Source organism: Elephas maximus, chromosome 5, assembly GCF_024166365.1.
Source record: "Elephas maximus indicus isolate mEleMax1 chromosome 5, mEleMax1 primary haplotype, whole genome shotgun sequence".
NCBI classification, from domain to species: Eukaryota; Metazoa; Chordata; class Mammalia; order Proboscidea; family Elephantidae; genus Elephas; species Elephas maximus.
In genome coordinates, this window is record NC_064823.1 from 66,299,463 (window position 1) to 66,318,579 (window position 19,117).

Genomic DNA, 19,117 nt, shown 5'->3' on the forward strand with positions numbered 1-19,117 from the left:
GTTTCCTTCTGCTTTATAGAAAATGAATATTTTAATTATGAATTCAAATATTTGGAAATTTTAGAATCTACCAGATTTCCTAGTGACACAGCATAAGGAGTAGGAAGTTACTGAAAAATATGCTAGAGGCAAATTTTCTGGTCAGCAAATCACAATGTGCAGATTTATGGATGTCTAGAAGTTTGTTGTTAAATTACCAGTATATGTGAATAAAATAAATCAAAAGTAATTAGAAGCAGTAACAGATACATAAAAATAGAGCATTTTCATTTAGAACATTTATGATTGAATGAGGGGGAAAAGAAGAACAATTTGGTAGAATGTAGATGGTTTCTAGGGGCAATAGCAGTGAAAACTACTTCAGAAAAATAAGTAATGGCCTGTATACTTAAACCTACATGTGAATATGTGAATTTCTCTTAGAGCTGAGTAATGGTAAGAAAAAGTTTGTGTTGTTGCTTTAAACTCTGTCGTTAATGAATACTACCAGGCCAAGGAAACTCTGGTGGTATAGTGGTTAAGTGCTAGGCTGCTAACCAAGAGGTCAGCAGTTTGAATCCATCAGGCGCTCCTTGGAAACTATATGGGGCAGTTCTACTTTGTTCTATAGGGTCGCTGTGAGTCGGAATCGACTTGAGGGCAGTGGGTTTGTTTTTTTTTTTGGTTACCAAGTCATAGGCAGTTTTCAGAACTGAAGAAATCTGTGTGTGGTATGTAGCGAGTCAGGTTTATGAAAAAGATGTCAGTGACTTAAGACCCGTGTCACGTGACTCCCTCTGCTTGCCAATTCTAGATGCTCTGGATCAAATTTCAACTCCAGGCTCATCCCAGTCGTGTGGGTTTAGCCGAATGAGAAGCACAGCCTCACTTCCTAAACTGTTAGGAACTGCTCTCCACTTACTGTGGGGCCTTTGGATTGGGAGCCGTTTTTTAAATCAAAGCATATCTACTGAGTGGAATTTTAGCATTTTGCTGTCATTTTAAATGTTTTCATCTGGTCTTCATTAGTTCTTCCAGACACTTCCTGAGAGAATGGGGGCAGGAGCACTAGCCATCTGTGTAAGTACAGGCCTTTTTCAGCCTTCCTTCTGTGGATACACCGCTATTAAGCCTTCGCCTTCCTAGTTTTGAGCAGATGTTTGAGGAACTTTGTTTTTCCCTCCTAGGGGGTGAAGGAAGATTTGTTACTTAAATTCCTGCCTATTCAAATGGTTATTAAACAGTCTTTTGGGTGGCATTCAGGATTTTTATCCTCTTTCCTTTCTAAAAAAGGTAAAGGAATGCACAGACTAAGTTTATTTGGTAAAGTCAGCTTGGTTCAGTGTAAAGCACTCTCAAGAACTTTAGACTTTCTTGTTCCTAAAGAGTTAAATATCAATGTTGGATTGTAGTTATTTGAAAAATCTTGTGGCTAGATCGAGAAAGAATTAATGTATTCATTAATTTATTTTCTCTGGGTACGTGTATGATATTTTCTATCTCACATTCTTATCTTTATTTAGTAACTCTGGAATTCCTGTTTCAGCATAGTTGCTGAAAGTGATGGTGAGAAAACTAGTTTGGTAAATGCTTGTGAATTCCTAAAATCAACTTAAGAAACTTCTGATTCTTAAAATATATAGTAGCTTCAATGAATAACACTGTCATAAAATCAATAGAAAATGTGTACATTTCTAGGACTGAAATTTATGAATTTCATAAGCAAATCTGTTGGTACCTAACCTTTTGCAGTGATCAAATATTGTTGATTTTATAATTTACAGAATGCCATAATTTAAAATTTTATTTCAATTTAGATAAAATGCACATATGGGCATATATTATGAATATAATACATATTTATTTTCAAACTGGTATTGTATTCCAAAGGGGCTTAAATTGCCTTTTAATTGTCCTTAGAGATACCAAATGAGAAATGTCATATTCTTTATTGTCAACTTAATTGTTACTCATTTTTTTTTAAATTACATTTAGGTTAGACACTATTTTTTTTAATTTCAGAGAGTTGAAATTTATTGTAGGTTGTGATGGTATCCTGAAGTATGCAAAAACATCTGTGCAGTTCTTGACACACAGGCTCTGAGCGGTCACCAGATGGTATACTAGCCCCACAGATTGATTTTCCTGGTAAAACCATAGCTTGATGTCCTTGCTCCCATATTTGGAACTTTTCAGCATCCTGTGTGTCAGTTTATCTTTGTGTCAGTTTGTCTACGAGCCTGTCTGTCCTTCTTGCTCTCTTTCTTAAAGCTTATAGCGTCCAAGTATCCAGGTAGTTATATTTCCATCATGGAGCCCTGGTGGCACAGTAGTTAAGCACTCAGCTGCTAACCAACCAAAAAGTCAGCTGTTTGAACCCACTAGCTGCTCCGCGGGAGAAAGATGTGGCAGCCTGCTTCTGTACAAATATACCATCTTGGAAACCCTGTGAGGCAGTTCTGCTGTGTCCTACAGTGTCATTATGAGTCAGAGTCTGCTCAACGGCAGCATTTTTTTTTTTTTTTTAATATCACGCCGGAGAATTTTCTTCAAAATTTTATTTATCTTTGTAAAATACTAAGCTTTTATTTTACCAATTACTATAGAGACAGTTGTTCTATTTTCCCAACTTTATAAAAGAAAAACTTTAGAACTGGAACTGTGCAGAATGAGGCATTTTATTGTTGTTAGGTGCCATCGAGTCTGTTCTGACTCAGCGACCCTCTGTATAACCGAATGAAACACTGCCCCATCCTTCGCCAGCCTCATGGTCACTGCTGTGTTTGAGCCCATTGTTGGCAACCACTGTGTCAGTCCACCTTGTTGAGGGTCTTCCTCTTTTTCACTGACCCTTTACCAAGCATGATGTCCTTCTCCAGGGAATAGTCCCTCCTGATAACATATCCAAAGTAAGCGAGACGAAGTCTTGCCATCCTCACTTCTAAGGAACATTCTGGCTGTATTTCTTCCAAGACAGATTTGTTTGTTTCTGGAGTCCATGGTACGTGCAATATTCTTCTGCAACACCATAATTCAAAGGCATCGATTCATCTTTGGTCTTCTTTCTTCATGTCCAGCTTTTGCATGCAGATAAGGTGATTGAAAACACCACGGCTTGGGTCAGGCGCACCTTAGTCTTCAAGGTAACATCTTTCCTTTTTTGCACTTGAAAGAGGTCTTTTGCAGCAGATTTGCCCAATTCAACACATCTTTTGATTTCTTGACTGCTGCTTCCATGGCCTTGATTGTGGATCTCAGTAAAATGAAATCCTTGACAACTTCAGCCTTTACTCTGTTTATCATTTTGTTGTTTACTGGCCCATTTTTGACCATTTTTGTTTTCTTTATGTTGAGGTGTAATCCATATTGAAGGCTGTAGTCTTTGCCCTTTATCAGTAAGTGCCTCAAGTCCTCTTCACTTTGGGCAAGCAAGGTTGTGTCATCTGCATATCGCAGGTTGTTCATGAGTCTTCCTCCAAACCTGATGCCAGATTCTTCTTCATATAGTCCACCTTCTTGGTTTATTTGCTTAGCATAGAATTTGAATAAGTATGGTGAAAGGATACAACTCAGACACACACTTTTCCTGACTTTAAACCATGTAGTATCCCCTTGTTCTTTTTGAACAACTGCCTCTTGGTCTATGTACAGGTTCTGCATGAGCACAGTTAAGTGTTCTGGAATTCCCATTCTTCACAGTGTTATCCATAACTATGTTTTTAGTATGTCTGGGAAAAATATAGCTATTGGGGAATAAAGAAATTTTTAAAATTTTTGTGGCAGAAAAGTGAGAACTATGTCACAGATATATACATGCATATTGTTAAAAGGGAAACCCTGGTGGCGTAGTGGTTAAGAGCTATGGCTGCTAACCAAAAGATCAGCAGTTCGAATCCACCAGACACCCCTTGGAAGCCCTATGGGACAATTGTCCTCTGTCCTGTAGGGTCACTATGAGTTGGAATCAACTTGATGGCAACAGGTTTGGTTTTTTTTCATTTTATTGTTAAAAGGGGCCCTGGTGGTGTAGTAGTTAAAGTGCTCTGCTGTTAATTGAGAGGTCATTGGTTTAACCCCTCCAGCCACTCCGTGGGAGAAAGATACGGCAGTTCTCTTCTGTCCTATAGGGTCGCTATGAGTTGGAATCAACTCAACAACAGTATATTGTTAAAACAAAAACCATATTAAGCCAGTAAAGAAAGTGATTGAAGTTTATTGAGCATATGATTTGCAAATCACATATATTTTGACTAAACCAAACAACCAAACCAAACCCAGTGCCGTCTAGTCGATTCTGACTCATGGCGACCCCATGGGACAGAGTAGAACCGCCCCATAGAGTCTCCAAGGAGCACCTGGTGGATTTCAACTGCTGACCCTTTGGTTAGCAGCTGTAGCACTTAACCACTATGCCACCAGGGCTTTCTGTATTTTGACTAGGGATTTGAAAATGTTCCAAAAATGAAAGAACTTCCAAAAATTCTTATACCCCATTTTATCAACATTGCCATAGAAAAGGACAGAAACAGTGTTTATATAATAACAGTTTACCCTAAAACACAGCTTCTAGTCTGACTTTAGAGTTTCTGTTCCTCAAAACTACTGCACATAGATAATCCTTCAAAAGAGCCCAATACCTAAGGCAAAACGGTCTCCACTAAGCTACTTAACTAGGCTGTTGTTTGACTTAAAGATGACTTTAGGAAACCAGTTTTCTAAAGGTTCAGAGTTCAATAGAAGGTCTCAGGACATGGAGCCCAGAAATCTGGATTCTAGGAGTATTAAAACTATTTCCCAATATGGGCTTATACACTTCTTTTTAGTTTGTAAGTTTAGACCTCACTTATGTATGGCGACTGCTGGAGTGTCCTGCTACTGAAAATAGTCATTTTTCGGGCAATATAATAGTGTATCAGATACTTAACTTCATGTGTGTTTTATGGATTCTCAAAGTGGAACACAGACTGGTTCAAAATACCTAGTTTCTGTGTGTCAATTTACTCTCCTACTTATTGATCTCTCGTCTATACAGGTTGTGTTATGGAATTTTGTTGTTCGTGACACTGCAGTGGGTTCACAAATTTATTCACATGTCTGCTTGTATGTGCAAAGAAGATGCTGATTCTTTAGCAAATCTTTTTTTCCTCAGTAGCCCACCCACATAGCCCCAAGCAGATTGGGCAACTTTATACTTGCCAATTAATGTTATTTCAGTGTCTAGAAGACACTTTAAAATCAGTTTTAAAATCACTTTTGGATGACTCAGGCTCTTGCAGGTAAATCCTAAATCTTTCAGATTTCCTACCCCTCTTCCTGTTCTGTGCAAGATGGAATCTGGGCCTGTTGAGTAGTGGTTTGAGAGTTGTCGTTTGTATATGCTAGTGCATGAAGAAGGACAGGGGCTAGAATGCATGTATGTAGATTCTTATAATCTGGGTCATCTGACTTCTGGGTGGGGTCAGGGATCAAATCTGTGATGAGGGAACTTGTGCGTCAGTACCCTTGGTCTTATCAGGAACCAGTGGACCATTATGCCTGACTTAGCCCCAACCCTTCCTGGTGCTGGCGGCAATCCGAAGGGCATCCTCACCCTTGTAGCTTTTGTCCTTAATTTAGAGACCTCATCTCCTATAGCCTTACCACCTATACTGCAGGATATGTGGAAGTCACCATCAGCCACCTCTACATATCCTATAGTACAGGTAGGAACTATGGTCACAGTTCAGAAAGACTCACAGACCAGACTAAGTACCCCAGTCACGTGATTTGCTGAATCAACTTAAAACATGCAAAGAAGCTAAGGGGAAAAGATGAGGTGTGTTTACCTACTCAGAAAGGCTAAAAGTGAGATGAAAGGACATACTTTTTGGACCCTGTGTTATACAATGTTCTTATGTCCTGAAACTGTCTATCTCTCCCTCTTTCTCACTGTCTGCCGTATGAGAGACTTCCCTAATCATGGGAAAATTTTAAATTTGCCATTTTAACCATTATTAAGTGTACAATTTAGTGGCATTAATTATATTCACAATATTGTGCAACCATCGCTGATTGTTCATTTCTAGAACTCATAACTTGAAACAAACTCTGTACCCATCAAGCAATAACTTCCCTTTCCTCTTCCCTGAAAAAAAAAAAAAAAAAAAAACACGAAACCCGTTGCTTTCAAGTCGATTGCAATTCATAGTGACTCTATAGGACAGAGTAGAACTGCCCTGTAGGGTTTCTAAGGAACAACTGATTGATTTGAACTGCTGACCTTTTGGTTAACAGCCAAGCTCATAACTACTGCGCCACCAGGGCTCTTCCTTCTCCATAGCCCCCAGTAATCATTAATCTATACTTTAGTCTTTATGTATTTGCTTATTCTAGATATTTCTTTTAACTGGGATCATACAACATTTACCCTTTTTGTGCCTGGCTTATTTCACTTAGAATAATGTTTTCAGGGGCAAGTACATAGCTGTAACTTGCCAGTAAACTACTGAATAAACTACTGAACAGCTGTGGATTTTTACCTGTGTGTCTCAGGCAGAGAACCCACTGGGCCAGAATGGGCATCATCAATGGGTAGCTCATTTAAGGCGTAAATATTTGGTGCCTCATAAGTGTTGGATGTTTATTTGGTTCTTCCATTGCTACTTAATTATTTATGTCTACTGTTTTCCAAACTGCTTTCTTGTATATTATCTCTGCTTAGTTGTATGTCTTCCGCATTGTTTATTTCTCTTGTTTTCTATTTAGCAGAACTGAATTTTCTAAACTATTACAACAAACAAATACTATGCACATGTTCAGATTCTGAAACGATCATGGTCATTTCCTTTGCAGTTTCTAGTTTGATGTTTGGTGTCAAAGTTACCCCACAGAGACTGCAGTTAGGTTTCTAAAACAACATGATGAGTGTCTTGATTTAAAAAAAAAAAAACCTGTTGCTTTTTATTTGGAGTTTTAGAAAGAGTGTGAGCTTTATTTTGAATCTGGCAAATCTGAATTTAGACCCTGGTTCTGTCACTTACTACACTCTGACCGTAGACATTAATAAGCAGTGTATCGAATTACAAATTCTTAGTGTGAAGGACTGTTTGGAGCACAACACAGATCAGACACTATTCTAATGGTTTGATGAACAGGCATTATTACTCACAGAATAAACAAGACAGGATGTGTAGAACTGTACCCATCAGCCAAGGTTCACTGAAGTTATGCACCTGTCTAGAATGTGGTATTTACAATGACCTGCAAGTGTGCCCCACTTCACATCATGGGAGAAGACTCCCAAAATCCCTTTCTCCTAAGGTTAATGTAGTAGCCACCTGCAATGACTGTGTGCCAAACAGCATGTACGGAAAGAGAGTAGAGGACAAAGGTAATAAAAAGGGAAAAGGGTAATAAATGGGGAACCCCCCCCCCGCCATGGCCAATGGACATTACTCATTGCCCCTGAGTGGGTGACCATCTCCTGATCGACTATTCTAGACTTGATGGTGTCAGCGAATAGTCCTTCCTCCTTTACCCCACTAAGATAAAATAGTAAATGTTTTGGGTATCTCAGAGGACAGTCATACTGTCCATACTTTTTGTCTGTTAGTGGCTATTTTTCCCATTAGCAGCTATAGAGATTGTGAGAGCAGTTAAGGACAAACCTGTGTGTACAGCAGTAGATTTGGGGGACTACTTGAACATCTGTTGAACATCCTTGACATTACCTGTTTGTCTGTCTCACCACTTAACTGTAAACTTTCAACAGAATGGGTGATTTTTGTATTTCTTGTATCTTGCCTCAGGGCTAGCCAGTAGTAGTTGTTAATAAATTTTTAGACAGAACAGAATAAATAAGAGTATGATTTGCAGTTTTATCTATGTATATTTTATTATTAAATAGATATTTTGAATACCCTCAAGAAGCCAAGGGCATGTTTCAAAAGCATTCTATCATTTGTTGGTGCATTTTGCAAAAATTACACAATTTTCCATCTAGCAAGAGTTAGCAGTATAAATGTAATATTTTGTACTGATTTTTTTTTTTATATATACTGTAAAATTGGATGCAGTCAATGCAGGTGACCCCACACATCTAGTCCATCTCAGATGGTAATTGTAGGCTGCTTAGTGCGTGGTTTTCCCTCAGTGAGCAGAGAGTCTACATTAGGATAATTAATGCTAGAGGCCCCAACAGACAAACCCTCAAATCTCAGTAGTTCAAGGAAACAAAGATTTATTTATAGATCTTAATGTAGGTTGACAGACCCTCTTCTTCATCCTATGATTATGATATCGAGGAGCCCTCCATCCTGTGACGTAGTTGCTGTCTTGACATGTGATCATGTAACCCCCAAGGTTACATCAGAGAAAGAAAAACATGGAGGAAGCACACATGGCTTTATCTGCCTCTTCCTAGATGGAATCACTTCTCTTTTCTGCACAAATCATTGCTTTAAACTAATCACATGTTCTCACCTAAATGCAAAGGTATCTGGAAATGTAGGAAATAACCTATGGAATATTTTGTAAACATTGCCTCTGGCCCATAACCTAAATTATTAAATGAGACAAGAGAAGGACATATGTTCCATGTAAACAAGGAATTATATGCCCCATGTGCTACTTGCGGAGCCTTGGTGGCACAGTGGTTAAGTGTTAAGCTGCTATCAAAAGGTCAGCAGTTCGAATCCAGCAGCTGCTCCTTGGAAAGCCTCTGAGCCAGTTCTGCTTGTCCTACGTGGTCGCTGTGAGCTGGAATCAACTTGAAGGCAATGGGTTTGGTTTTGGGTTTTCTATGTGCTACTGGCAGACATCTAATCTGTGGATCAAGAGGGAACAGTAACATTTGTGAGCCACTGTGAATCAGCCAAATTAGAATCTTCCCTTTCCACAAATGCCTTATTATTATTATTATTATAATGTCATCAGGAATGTCCTTATGATTTTAGCCAGATTTAGCTGGAACTTCAGTTACTTGCAGTCAGAAACATCTTAATTGGTATACCTAATCATGCAGTGTCTTTCTTGTAGGTTTTGAGAAACCATGTCATGAAATGGAATGAGGCAGGACTTGAAGGCAGGAGACATAGCTTTGATGCCAGGCTCTGCTACTTGCTGGCTGTATGATCTTGTGCAAGATAGTAACATCTCAAGCCTCAGAGTCCTCACCTAACACATAGGGATAGTTAACAGCCTGTAATAGGTCACTGTGAGAATCAAATCCAACAATAATATGAAAATACATTGCAAACTATACAGCATCATAAAAATGTCGCTTTTATTATATGGAAGGCTACATCATTTTCAGCATTGTAATGGCTTTTGTGTCTTGCCTTAAGATGGTTTCCTTAATGCTGTCTTTATAGGAGGATTCTACTTTATTTTAAATAAAAGGAACTGTAAAATCTGAAGGGACTGTTTCTGTTACCGGATTCAGATGACCCAGGTTTTAAACAGAATTTAGTTTTGTTTTTTTTCCCCACGATAAACTGACAGTGAAATGTGGGAGAAAAACTAGATTAGTAATAGATAATCAAGGGCATTATGTATATTTGTTTTGCAGATTTTTTAATGCAAGTAGATCTCTGCTATACAGAATTAAAAAACCAAACCACGGTCACTAACACAGTTACAGATTAGCGCTGAGACTATTAGAGTGTGGGTAAACTCACTACAGTCTAGGTTATTTATTAAGAGTTTGTTTTGAAGCATAGTTAATCACATGCATTGGTTTAATGTTCATACTTAGTCATGTGAATTGGTTTAATGTTCATGTGCGGGAGATCATAAGTAAACTTTAGTGACAGTGGTGGAAAGTACAAGCCAGCGTGAAGCAGCATTTAAAGTGAGAGAATGGGATAATCAGATAGCGAAGACCTTGCTAAGGTGACAAGAGTTAAATTAATTCAGATCTAAATCTTAAAATTGATTTAGGGAAATTCCAAAGACGAGGAAGAAGCTTGTGACTAGTAGTTCTTGGGACAGGAAATAAGAACAGCGAGCATACTTCAGCTGTTATCTATATCCATGAATTTACGTGATTTACAAAGTGGTACTGCTGCAAGTAATAGCTTACTTTAGTCTTTATAAGTTATTATAGTATTTATAAGTTTATATAAATAACCCTCAGGCATTTTTTTGTGTTTATCATTCAGAATGACTGGTTTATGGAAAAAGATTCTATAAGGTTTTATTTTATTCCACTTTTGACTTATTTCAGCTACTTCTTTAAGAATGTTAAATTTGGAAGGCTACACTACAAGATATTAAAAGACAGAAATTAAAACATTTTAGCAATGGTTAGCCACCTGGAGAAAAATACTTGGCTAGATTTTTTTCCTTACTCTTTAAAATAACTATAGATGGATCAAGGGTGTAAATACCAAAACGAAACCATAAAAATACTAGAAGATATATGTATGAATTAAAAAAATAATTTTGGATTGAGGAATGTCTTTGAAAATAAGACCCAAGTCTAGAAGCCATAAAGATTGATGATTTTTTTTCTACCAAATAAAAATATCTGCACAATCCCAATTATCATAAGTTAAAATACCAAAAGCCAGTTAGGACAGATACTAGTAACACATGACTAAGAAAGATTAATGATTTCAGTATGTAAGACCAAACCAAACCCATTGCCGTCGAGTTGATTCCAACTCACAACAACCCTATAGGACAGAGTAAAACTCCCTCATAGGGTTTCCAAGGAGCAGCTGGTGGCACCACTGTAGCACCGGGACTCCTCGGTATATAAAAAATTTCTACAAATCAGTAAGAAAAAAGAAACTACCCAATTAAAAAATGACCAATCTTATAATAAAGAAGTCACAAATAAGAAATACAAGTACTAATAAGCATATGAAAATTGCTCGGTTTCATCAATTTTGCGAATATTTAATCATGGATGAATTAAAAATTTTATAATAGGGTTGACAAGAGAATGGGAAACAGGCATGCTCCCATGCTCTTGATCAGACCATAAACTGTCGAAGCATCTTTGTTGGGCAATGTCTTGAGTTGAATTGTGTCCCCCCAAAAAAGTGTGTATCAACTTGGTTAGGCCATGATTTCGGTATTCTGTGGTTGTAATTTTTTGTTAAAAGGATTAAGGAGGGATTGTAACATCACCCTTACCCAGGTCACATCCCTGATCCAATGTAAAGGGTGTTTCCCTGGGGTATGGCCTGCACCACCTTTTCACCTTCTATCTCAAGAGATGAAAGTGAAGCAAGCAGAGAGTTGGGGACCTTACACCACCAAGAAAGCAGCACCAGGAACAGAGCGTGTCCTTTGGACACGGGGTCCCTGCACCTTAGAAGCCCCTTGACTAGGGGAAGATTGAGGACAAGGACCTTCCTCCAGAGCCAACAGAGATAGAAAGCCTTCCCCTGGAGCTGATGCCCTGAATTTGAACTTGTAACCTACTAGACTGTGAGAAAATAAATTTCTCTTTGTTAAAGCCGTCCACTTATGGTATCTCTGTTATGGTGGCACTAGATGACTAAGACAGAATTTGGTACTGAGAGTGGGGTGCTGCTGTAACAGATACCTAAAACATGGAAGCAGTTTTGAAACTGTGAATGGATAGCATTGCAACAGCAGCAGAGTACCAGCACAGCAGAGAATTAACAGCAGCAGAACCAGGAGACCAATACAACATGCCACTGGAGCTGACCCATAGAGTGAGAGAGCTGAGTGCCTGTGCACAGGAGGCTTCCTGGCAGAGTGGGGTGCTTCCAGGCACTTATCAGTGGAGCTAGGCTTGCTGACCCACGGAGCCAGAGAGCTGAGTGCCTGTGTGTAGGAGGCTTCCTGGTGGCGTGGGGTGCCTCCAGGCACTTATGGGTGGGCTACTAAGTTTTGGAAGACGTGCCCCAGCAGGGCAGATATGGGCATGAGGCCCGAAGAGCTGAGAGGCCAAGAAATGAGAAAACAGAAGCTAAAGAGACAGGAAACACAAGAAGCCAAGCTGCCTCAGTCTCAAAAAGTATGGCTGTGACCTCAGGGGTTTCGAAGAGTAGAGCCATGGCCTCTGGTGTTTCTAAGGGTGGAGTCGCCACTCAGATGGACTAGGAGAACTGTGCACCTAAAACTGAGGGAGCAGAGTTGCTGTCCTAGTGGGCCTAGAACGCAGAGCTGAAGCCCGGGGCAGAAGGGCCTCCACTCAGAATCTGGAGAGTGTGGCCAATACCTAGAGTCTGGAGAGTAAGGCCATTGTGTAAATTGTCTCAGAGAACAGAGGATTGGTTTCAAAGCCTTGGGGGCTAATGTAATGTGTTCTGCTGACTTGTTTGGTGCCTGTTATGCCTTCTTTTCCTCCCAGTTTCTGCCATTGCACCCTTGGAAGCAGATAACTTGTATTCTAGGTTTTAGATGAAGAGGAGTTTTTGGATTTGGGGCTTAAAGAGTTAAGATTTTTTCTATGCTATGATGGGATGAATATGTTTTGCATGTTACAAAACTGTGATTTTGGGGGGGCCAAAGGGTGGAATGTCATGAATTGAATTATGTCCCCCCAAAAAGGTGTGTATTGACTTGGTTAGGTCATGATTTCCAGTATTTTGTGGTTGTCTTCCATTTTGTGATTGTAATATTTTGTTAAAAGGATTAGGGCGGGATTGTAACACCACCTTTACCCAGGTCACATCCCTGATCCAGTGTAGAGGGTGTTTCTCTGGGGTATGGCCTGCACCACCATTTATCTCTCAAGAGATTAAAGGAAAGGGAAGCAAGCAGAGAGTTGGGGACCTCATAGCACCAAGAAAGCAGCACCAGGAGCAGAGTGTGTCCTTTGGACACAGGGTTGCTGCCCCTGAGAAGCTCCTCTACCAGGGGAAGGAAGATTGAGGACAAGAACCTTCCTCCAGTGCTGACAGAGAGAGAAAGCCTTCCTCTGGAGCTGGTGCTCTAAATTTGGACTTGTAACCTACTAGACTGTGAGAAAATAAATTTCTCTTTGTTAAAGCCATCTACTTGTAGTATCTCTGTTACGGCAACACTAGATGGCCAAGACAGGCAATATGGCAGTATATCAAAATTTATAATTAATATACTTGTTGATTTAGCAATTTTACTTTTAGGAATTTATTTTACAAGTACGAGCACAAGGATGTTTATTTCTACAATATCTGTAATAGCAATAACTGTTCAGTAACTAACCATTTGTAAATAAGACATTAATTAAATCAATTATAGTATATTGCTATAATGGAATATTAAACAGCTGTATATGTTAATATGGAAAGACCTCCAAAATAGATTAAGTGATAAAAGGAAAAGCAAGGTGTATAACAATACACATAGTCTTTTGCATTTATCTTTTTTAAAAGGATATACATGTTGTTAGGTGCCATCCAGTCAGTTTGGCTCATAGTGACCCTTTGTGCAACAGAATGAAACACTGCCCAACCCTGTGCCATCCTCACAGTCATTGCTATATTTGAGCTCATTGTTGCAGCCACTGTGTAAGTCCATCTTGTCAAGGGCCTTCCTCTTTTTCACTGACACTCTGTGTTACCAAGCATGGTGTCTTTCTCCAGGGATTGGTCCCTCAGATATGTCCAAAGTACATGAGCACTTCCAAGGAGCACTGTATCTGTTCTTCTTCCAAGACAGACTTGTTTGTTCTTCTGGCACTCCGTGGTATATTCAGACTTCTTCTCCAACATCATAAGTCAAAGCCATCAATTCTTCTTCAGTCTTCCTTATTCATAGTTCAACTTTCGCATGCATATGGGGCTATTGAAAATATGGTTTGGGTAAGATGTACCTTAGTCCTCAAGGTGATATCTTTGCTTTTCAGCACTTTAAAGAGGTCTTTTGCAGCATATCTGCCCAATGCAATACATCATATGATTTCTTTTTTTTTTAATTAATTTTTATTGTGCTTTAAGTGAAAGTTCACAAATTAGGTGAGTCTCTCATACAAAAATTTACATACACCTTGCTATACACTCCTAATTGCTCTCCCCCTAACGAGATAGCACAGTCCTTCCCCCCACTCTCTTTCCTCAGGTCCATTCAGGCAGCTTCTGGCCCCCTCTGCCCTCTCATCTCCCCTCCAAACAAGAGATGCCAACATAGTCTCATGTGTCTACTTGATCCAAGAAGCTCATTCTTCACCAGTATCATTTTCCATCCCATGTTCCAGTCGAATCCCTGTCTGAAGAGTTGGCTTTGGGAATGGTTCCTGTCTTGGGCTAACAGAAAGTCTGGGGACCATGGCCTCCGGGGTCCTTATAGTCCGTGTCTGACCATTAAGTCTGGTCTTTCTATGAGAATTTGGGGACTGCATCCCACTGCTCTCCTGCTCCCTCAGAAGTTCTCTGTTTTGTTCCTTGTCAGGGCAGTCATCAGTTGTGGCCAGGCACCATCTAGTTCTTCTGGTCTCAGACTGAGGTACTCTCTGGTTTATGTGGTCCTTTCTGTCTCTTAGGCTCATAATATACCTTGTGTCTTTGGTGTTCTTCAGTTTTCCTTGCTCCAGGTGGGTTGGGACCAATTGATGCATCTTAGATGGCCACTTGCTAGCATTTAAGACCCCAGGTGCCACTCTCCAAAGTGGGATGCAGAATGTTTTCTTAACAGATTTTATTACGCCAATTGACTTAGATGTCCCCTGAAACCATGGTCCCCAAACCCCGCCCTTGCTACGCTGGCCTTTGAAACATTCAGTTTATTCAGGAAACTTCTTTGCTTTTGCTTTAGTCCAGTTGTGTTGACTTCTCCTGTATTGTGTGTTGTCTTTCCCTTCACCTAAAATAAATCTCAACTACTATCTAATTAGTGAATACCCTTCTCCCTCCTGCCCTCCCTCCCTCCCCTCTCTCGTAACCATCAAAGAATATTTTCTTATCTGTTTAAACTGTTTCTGAAGTTCTTATAATAGTGGTCTTATACAATATTTGTCCTTTTGCAACTGACTAATTTCACTCAGCATAATGCCTTCCAGATTCCTCTATGTTATGAAATGTTTCACAGATCCCTCACTGTTCTTTATCGATGCATAGTATTCCAGTGTGTGAATATACCATAATTTATCCATTCATGCGTTGACGGGCACCTTGGTTGCTCCCAACTTTTTGCTATTATAAACAGTGCTGCAGTGAACATGGATGTGCATATTTCTGTTTGTGTAAAGGCTCTTATTTCTCAAGGATATATTACAAGGAGTGAGATTGCCGGATCATATGGTAGTTCTATTTCTAGTTTTTTAAGGAAGTGCCAAATTGATTTCCAAAGTGGTTGTACCATTTTACATTCCCAGCAGCAGTACATAAATGTTCCAGTCTCTCCACAACCTTTCCAACATTTATTATTATGTGTTTTTTGGATTAATGCCAGCCTTGTTGGAGTGAAATGGAATCTCATTGTAGTTTTTACTTGCATTTCTCTAATGACTAACAACCGTGAGCATTTCCTCGTTTATCTGTTAGCAGCCTGAATGCCTTCTTTAGTGAAGTGCCTATTCATATCCTTTGCCCGTTTTTTAATTGGGTTGTCTTTTTGTAGTTGGGTTTCTGTGGAATCATGTAGATTTTAGAGATCAGGTGCTGATCGAAAGTGTCATAGCTAAAAACTTTTTCCCAGTGTGTAGGTAGTCTTTTTACTCTTTTGGTGAAGTCTTTGGATGAGCATAGGTATTTGATTTTTAGGAGCTCCCATTTATCTGGTTTCTCTTCTGCATTTTTAGTAATGTTTTGTATACTGTTTATGCCACGTATTAGGGCTCCTAGCATTGTCCCTATTTTTTCTTCCATGAACTTTACTGTTTTAGATTTTATATTTAGGTCTTTGATCCATTTTGAGTTAGTTTTTGTGCATGGAGTGAGATATAGGTCTTGTTTCGTTTTTTTGCTGATGGATATCCAGTTATGCCACCACCATTTGTTAAAAAGACCCTTTTCCCCAGTTAACTGACTTTGGGCCTTTGTCAAATATCAGCTGTTCATGCGTGGATGGATTTATGTCTGGATTCTCAATTCTGTTCCTTTGATCTGTGTATCTGTTGTTGTACCAGTACCATGTTGTTTTGACTACTGTTTCAGGCTCTAAAATCAGGTAGAGTGAGGCCTCCCACTTTGTTGTTCTTTTTCGGTAATGCTTTACTTATCCAGGGTTTCTTGACCTTCCGTACGAAGTTGGTGATTTGTTTCTCCATCTCATTAAAAAATGTCGTTGGAATTTGGATTGGAATTGCTTTCTATCTATAAATGGTTTCTGGTAGAATAGACATTTTTACAATGTTAAGTCTTTCTATCTGTGAGCAAGGTATGTTTTTCCAGCAGCTATGTAGGTCTCTTTTGGTTTCTTGCAGTAGTGTCTTGTAGTTTTCTTTGTAAGGGTCTCTTAAGTCTTTGGTAAGATTTATTCCTAAGTATTTTATCAACTTGGGGGCTACTGTAAATGGTACGGACTTGATGATTTCCTCTTACCAATGTTCTTTTTGTTGGTGTAGAGGAATCCAACTGATTTTTGTATGTTTGTCTTGCATCCCGATACTCTGCTCAAGTCTTCTATTAGTTTCAGTAGTTTTTTTTGAGGATTCTTTGGAGTTTTCTGTATATAAGATCATGTCGTCTGCAAATAGACATACTTTTACTCCTTCGTTACCAATCTGGATACCCTTTATTTCTTTATCTAGCCTAATTGCTCTGGCTAGGACCTCCAGCACAATTTTGAATAAGAGTGATGATAAGGGGCATCCTTGTCTGGTTCCCGATCTCAAGGGGAATGCTTTCAGAATCTCTCCGTTTAGGATGATGTTGTCTGTTGGCTTTTTATAAATGCCCTTTATTATGTTGAGGAATTTTCCTTCTATTCCTATTTTGCTGAGAGCTTTTATCATGAATGGGTGTTGGAAATTGTTAAATGTCTTTTCTGCATCAATTGGTAAAATCATGTAGCTCTTTTGTTTTATTTATATAGTGGAGTACATTAATTGTTTTTCTAATGTTGAACCATCCCTGCATACCTGGTGTGAATCCCACTTGGTCATGGTGAATTATTTTTTTGATATGTTGTTGAATTGTAATGGCTAGAATTTTGTTGAGGATTTTTGCGTCTATGTTCATGAGGGATACAGGTCTATAATTTTCTTTTCTTGTGGTGTCTTTACCTGGTTTTGGTATCAGGAATATGGTGGCTTAATAGAATGAGTTTGGGAGTATTCCATCCCTTTCTATACTCTGAAATACCTTTAGTAGTTGTGTTGTTACCGCTTCTCTGAAAGTCTGGTAAAACTCAGCAATGAAGCTATCAAGGCCTGGGCTTTTTTCTGTTGGGGGTGTTTTGATTACCTTTTCAATCTCTTCTTTTGTTACGGGTCTATTTAGTTGTTCTACCTCTGATTTTGTTAGTTTAGGTAGGTAGTGTGTTTCTAGGAATTCATCCATTTCTTCTAGGTTTTCAAATTTGTTAGACTACAATTTTTTGTAGAAATGTCATGATTCCTTTAATTTCTCTTGGGTCTGTTGTAATATCATCACCCATCTCATTTCTTATTTCGGTTATTTGTTTCCTTTCCTGTTTTTCTTTTGTCAGTCTGGCCAATGGTTTATCGATTTTGTTAATTTTTTCAAAGAACCAGCTTTTGGTCTTATTAACTCAATTGTTTTCCTGTTCTCTGATTCATTTAATTCTGCTCTAATTTTTATTATTTGTTTTCTTCTGGCACGTGAGGATTTCTTTTGTTGCTCTCTTTCTACTTGTTCAAGTTGTAGGGACAGTTCTTTTATTTTGGCTCTTTATTCTTTTTGTATGTGTGCGTTTATTCATATAAATTGATCTCTGAGCACAGCTTTCGCTGTGTCCCAAGGGTTCTGATAAGGAAGCGTTTTCATTCTCATTGGATTCAATGAATTTCTTTATTTCCTCCTTAATGTCTTTTATAACCCAGTCTTTTTTGAGCAGAGTATTGTTCAGTTTCCAAGTATTTGAGTTCTTTTGCCTGGTTTTTCTGTTATTGATTTCTACTTTTACAGCCTCATGGTCAAAGAAGATGCTTTGTAATATTTCGATGTTTTGGATTCTGCAAAGGCTTGCTTTATAACCTAATATGTGGTCTTTTCTAGAGAATGTTCTGTGTGCGCTAGAAAAGAAAGTGTACTTTGCAGCTTTGGGTAGAGTGTTCTGTGTATGTCTATGAGGTCAAGTTGGTGATTGCAACGTTTAGATCTTCTGTGTCTTTCTTGAGCTTCTTACTGGATGTTCTGTACTTCACTGAAAGTGGTGTGTTGAAGTCTCCTACTATTATTGTGGAACTGTCTATCTCACTTTTCAGTGCTGTTAGAGTTTGTTTTATGTATCTTGCAGCCCTGCCATTGGATTCATAAATATTTAATATGGTTATATCTTCCTAGTTAATTGTCCCTTTAGTCAATATATAGTGTCCTTTTTTATTTGTGATGGATTTAACTTTAAAGTCTATTTTGTCAGAAATTAATATTGCCACGCCTGTTCATTTTTGGTTGTTGTTTGGTTGATATATTTTTTCTATCCTTTGAGTTTTAGTTTGTTTTTTTAAGGTGTGTCTCTTGGAGGCATTATATAGCTGGATTACGTTGTTGTATCCAGTCTACAACTCTGTCTCTTTATTGGTGCATTTAGTCCATTTACATTCAGTGCAATTATAGATATGTATGAGTTTAGTACTGTCATTTTGATGCCTTTCTGTGTGTGTTGTTGACAATTTCATTTTTCCACTTACTTTTTTGTGCTGAGTTTTTCTTTGTAAATTGTGTGTTCCTCTTTTTCATTGTAGTTGAACTTGTTTTTTGCTGAGTTTATCTTGATTTTTATTTTGAAATATGGGGTCATTAGTCTTCTTTGAGGGTACCTTAATATTTACCCCTATTTTTCTAAGTATAAACCTAACTTTTATCTCCCTACATTGCCTTGATTTCCTTTCCATATGGAAGATCTGTGCCTACTGTATTTAGTCCCTTTTTATTGATTATTGTCATCTTTTACATAATAACATCAGTGATTCCCTGTTTTGAGTGTTTTTTTTTTAATCTTATTTTTGTGATTTCCCTATCTGAGTTGATATCAGGATGCTCTGTTCTGTGTCCTTGTGTTGTGTTGATATCTGATATTATTGATTTTCTAACCAGAGAATTCCCTTTAGTATTTCTTGTAGTTTTGGTTTGGT

The 19,117-nt window shown here is 38.6% G+C and overlaps 1 protein-coding gene across 3 annotated transcripts in view; it reads left to right on the plus strand.

The window, feature by feature from the left end:
* The first annotated feature begins 806 nt into the window (after nucleotides 1-806).
* Nucleotides 807-19,117, plus strand: part of FAM13A (family with sequence similarity 13 member A) — a 339,988-nt gene continuing 321,677 nt past the window's right edge. For all 3 annotated transcript variants that reach the window (XM_049885727.1, XM_049885728.1, XM_049885729.1), the window contains exon 1: nucleotides 807-1,059. In XM_049885727.1, coding sequence (XP_049741684.1) covers nucleotides 1,033-1,059 — 27 coding nt within the window. In that variant the 5' untranslated portion in view covers nucleotides 807-1,032. The remainder of the gene's footprint in view (nucleotides 1,060-19,117) is intronic.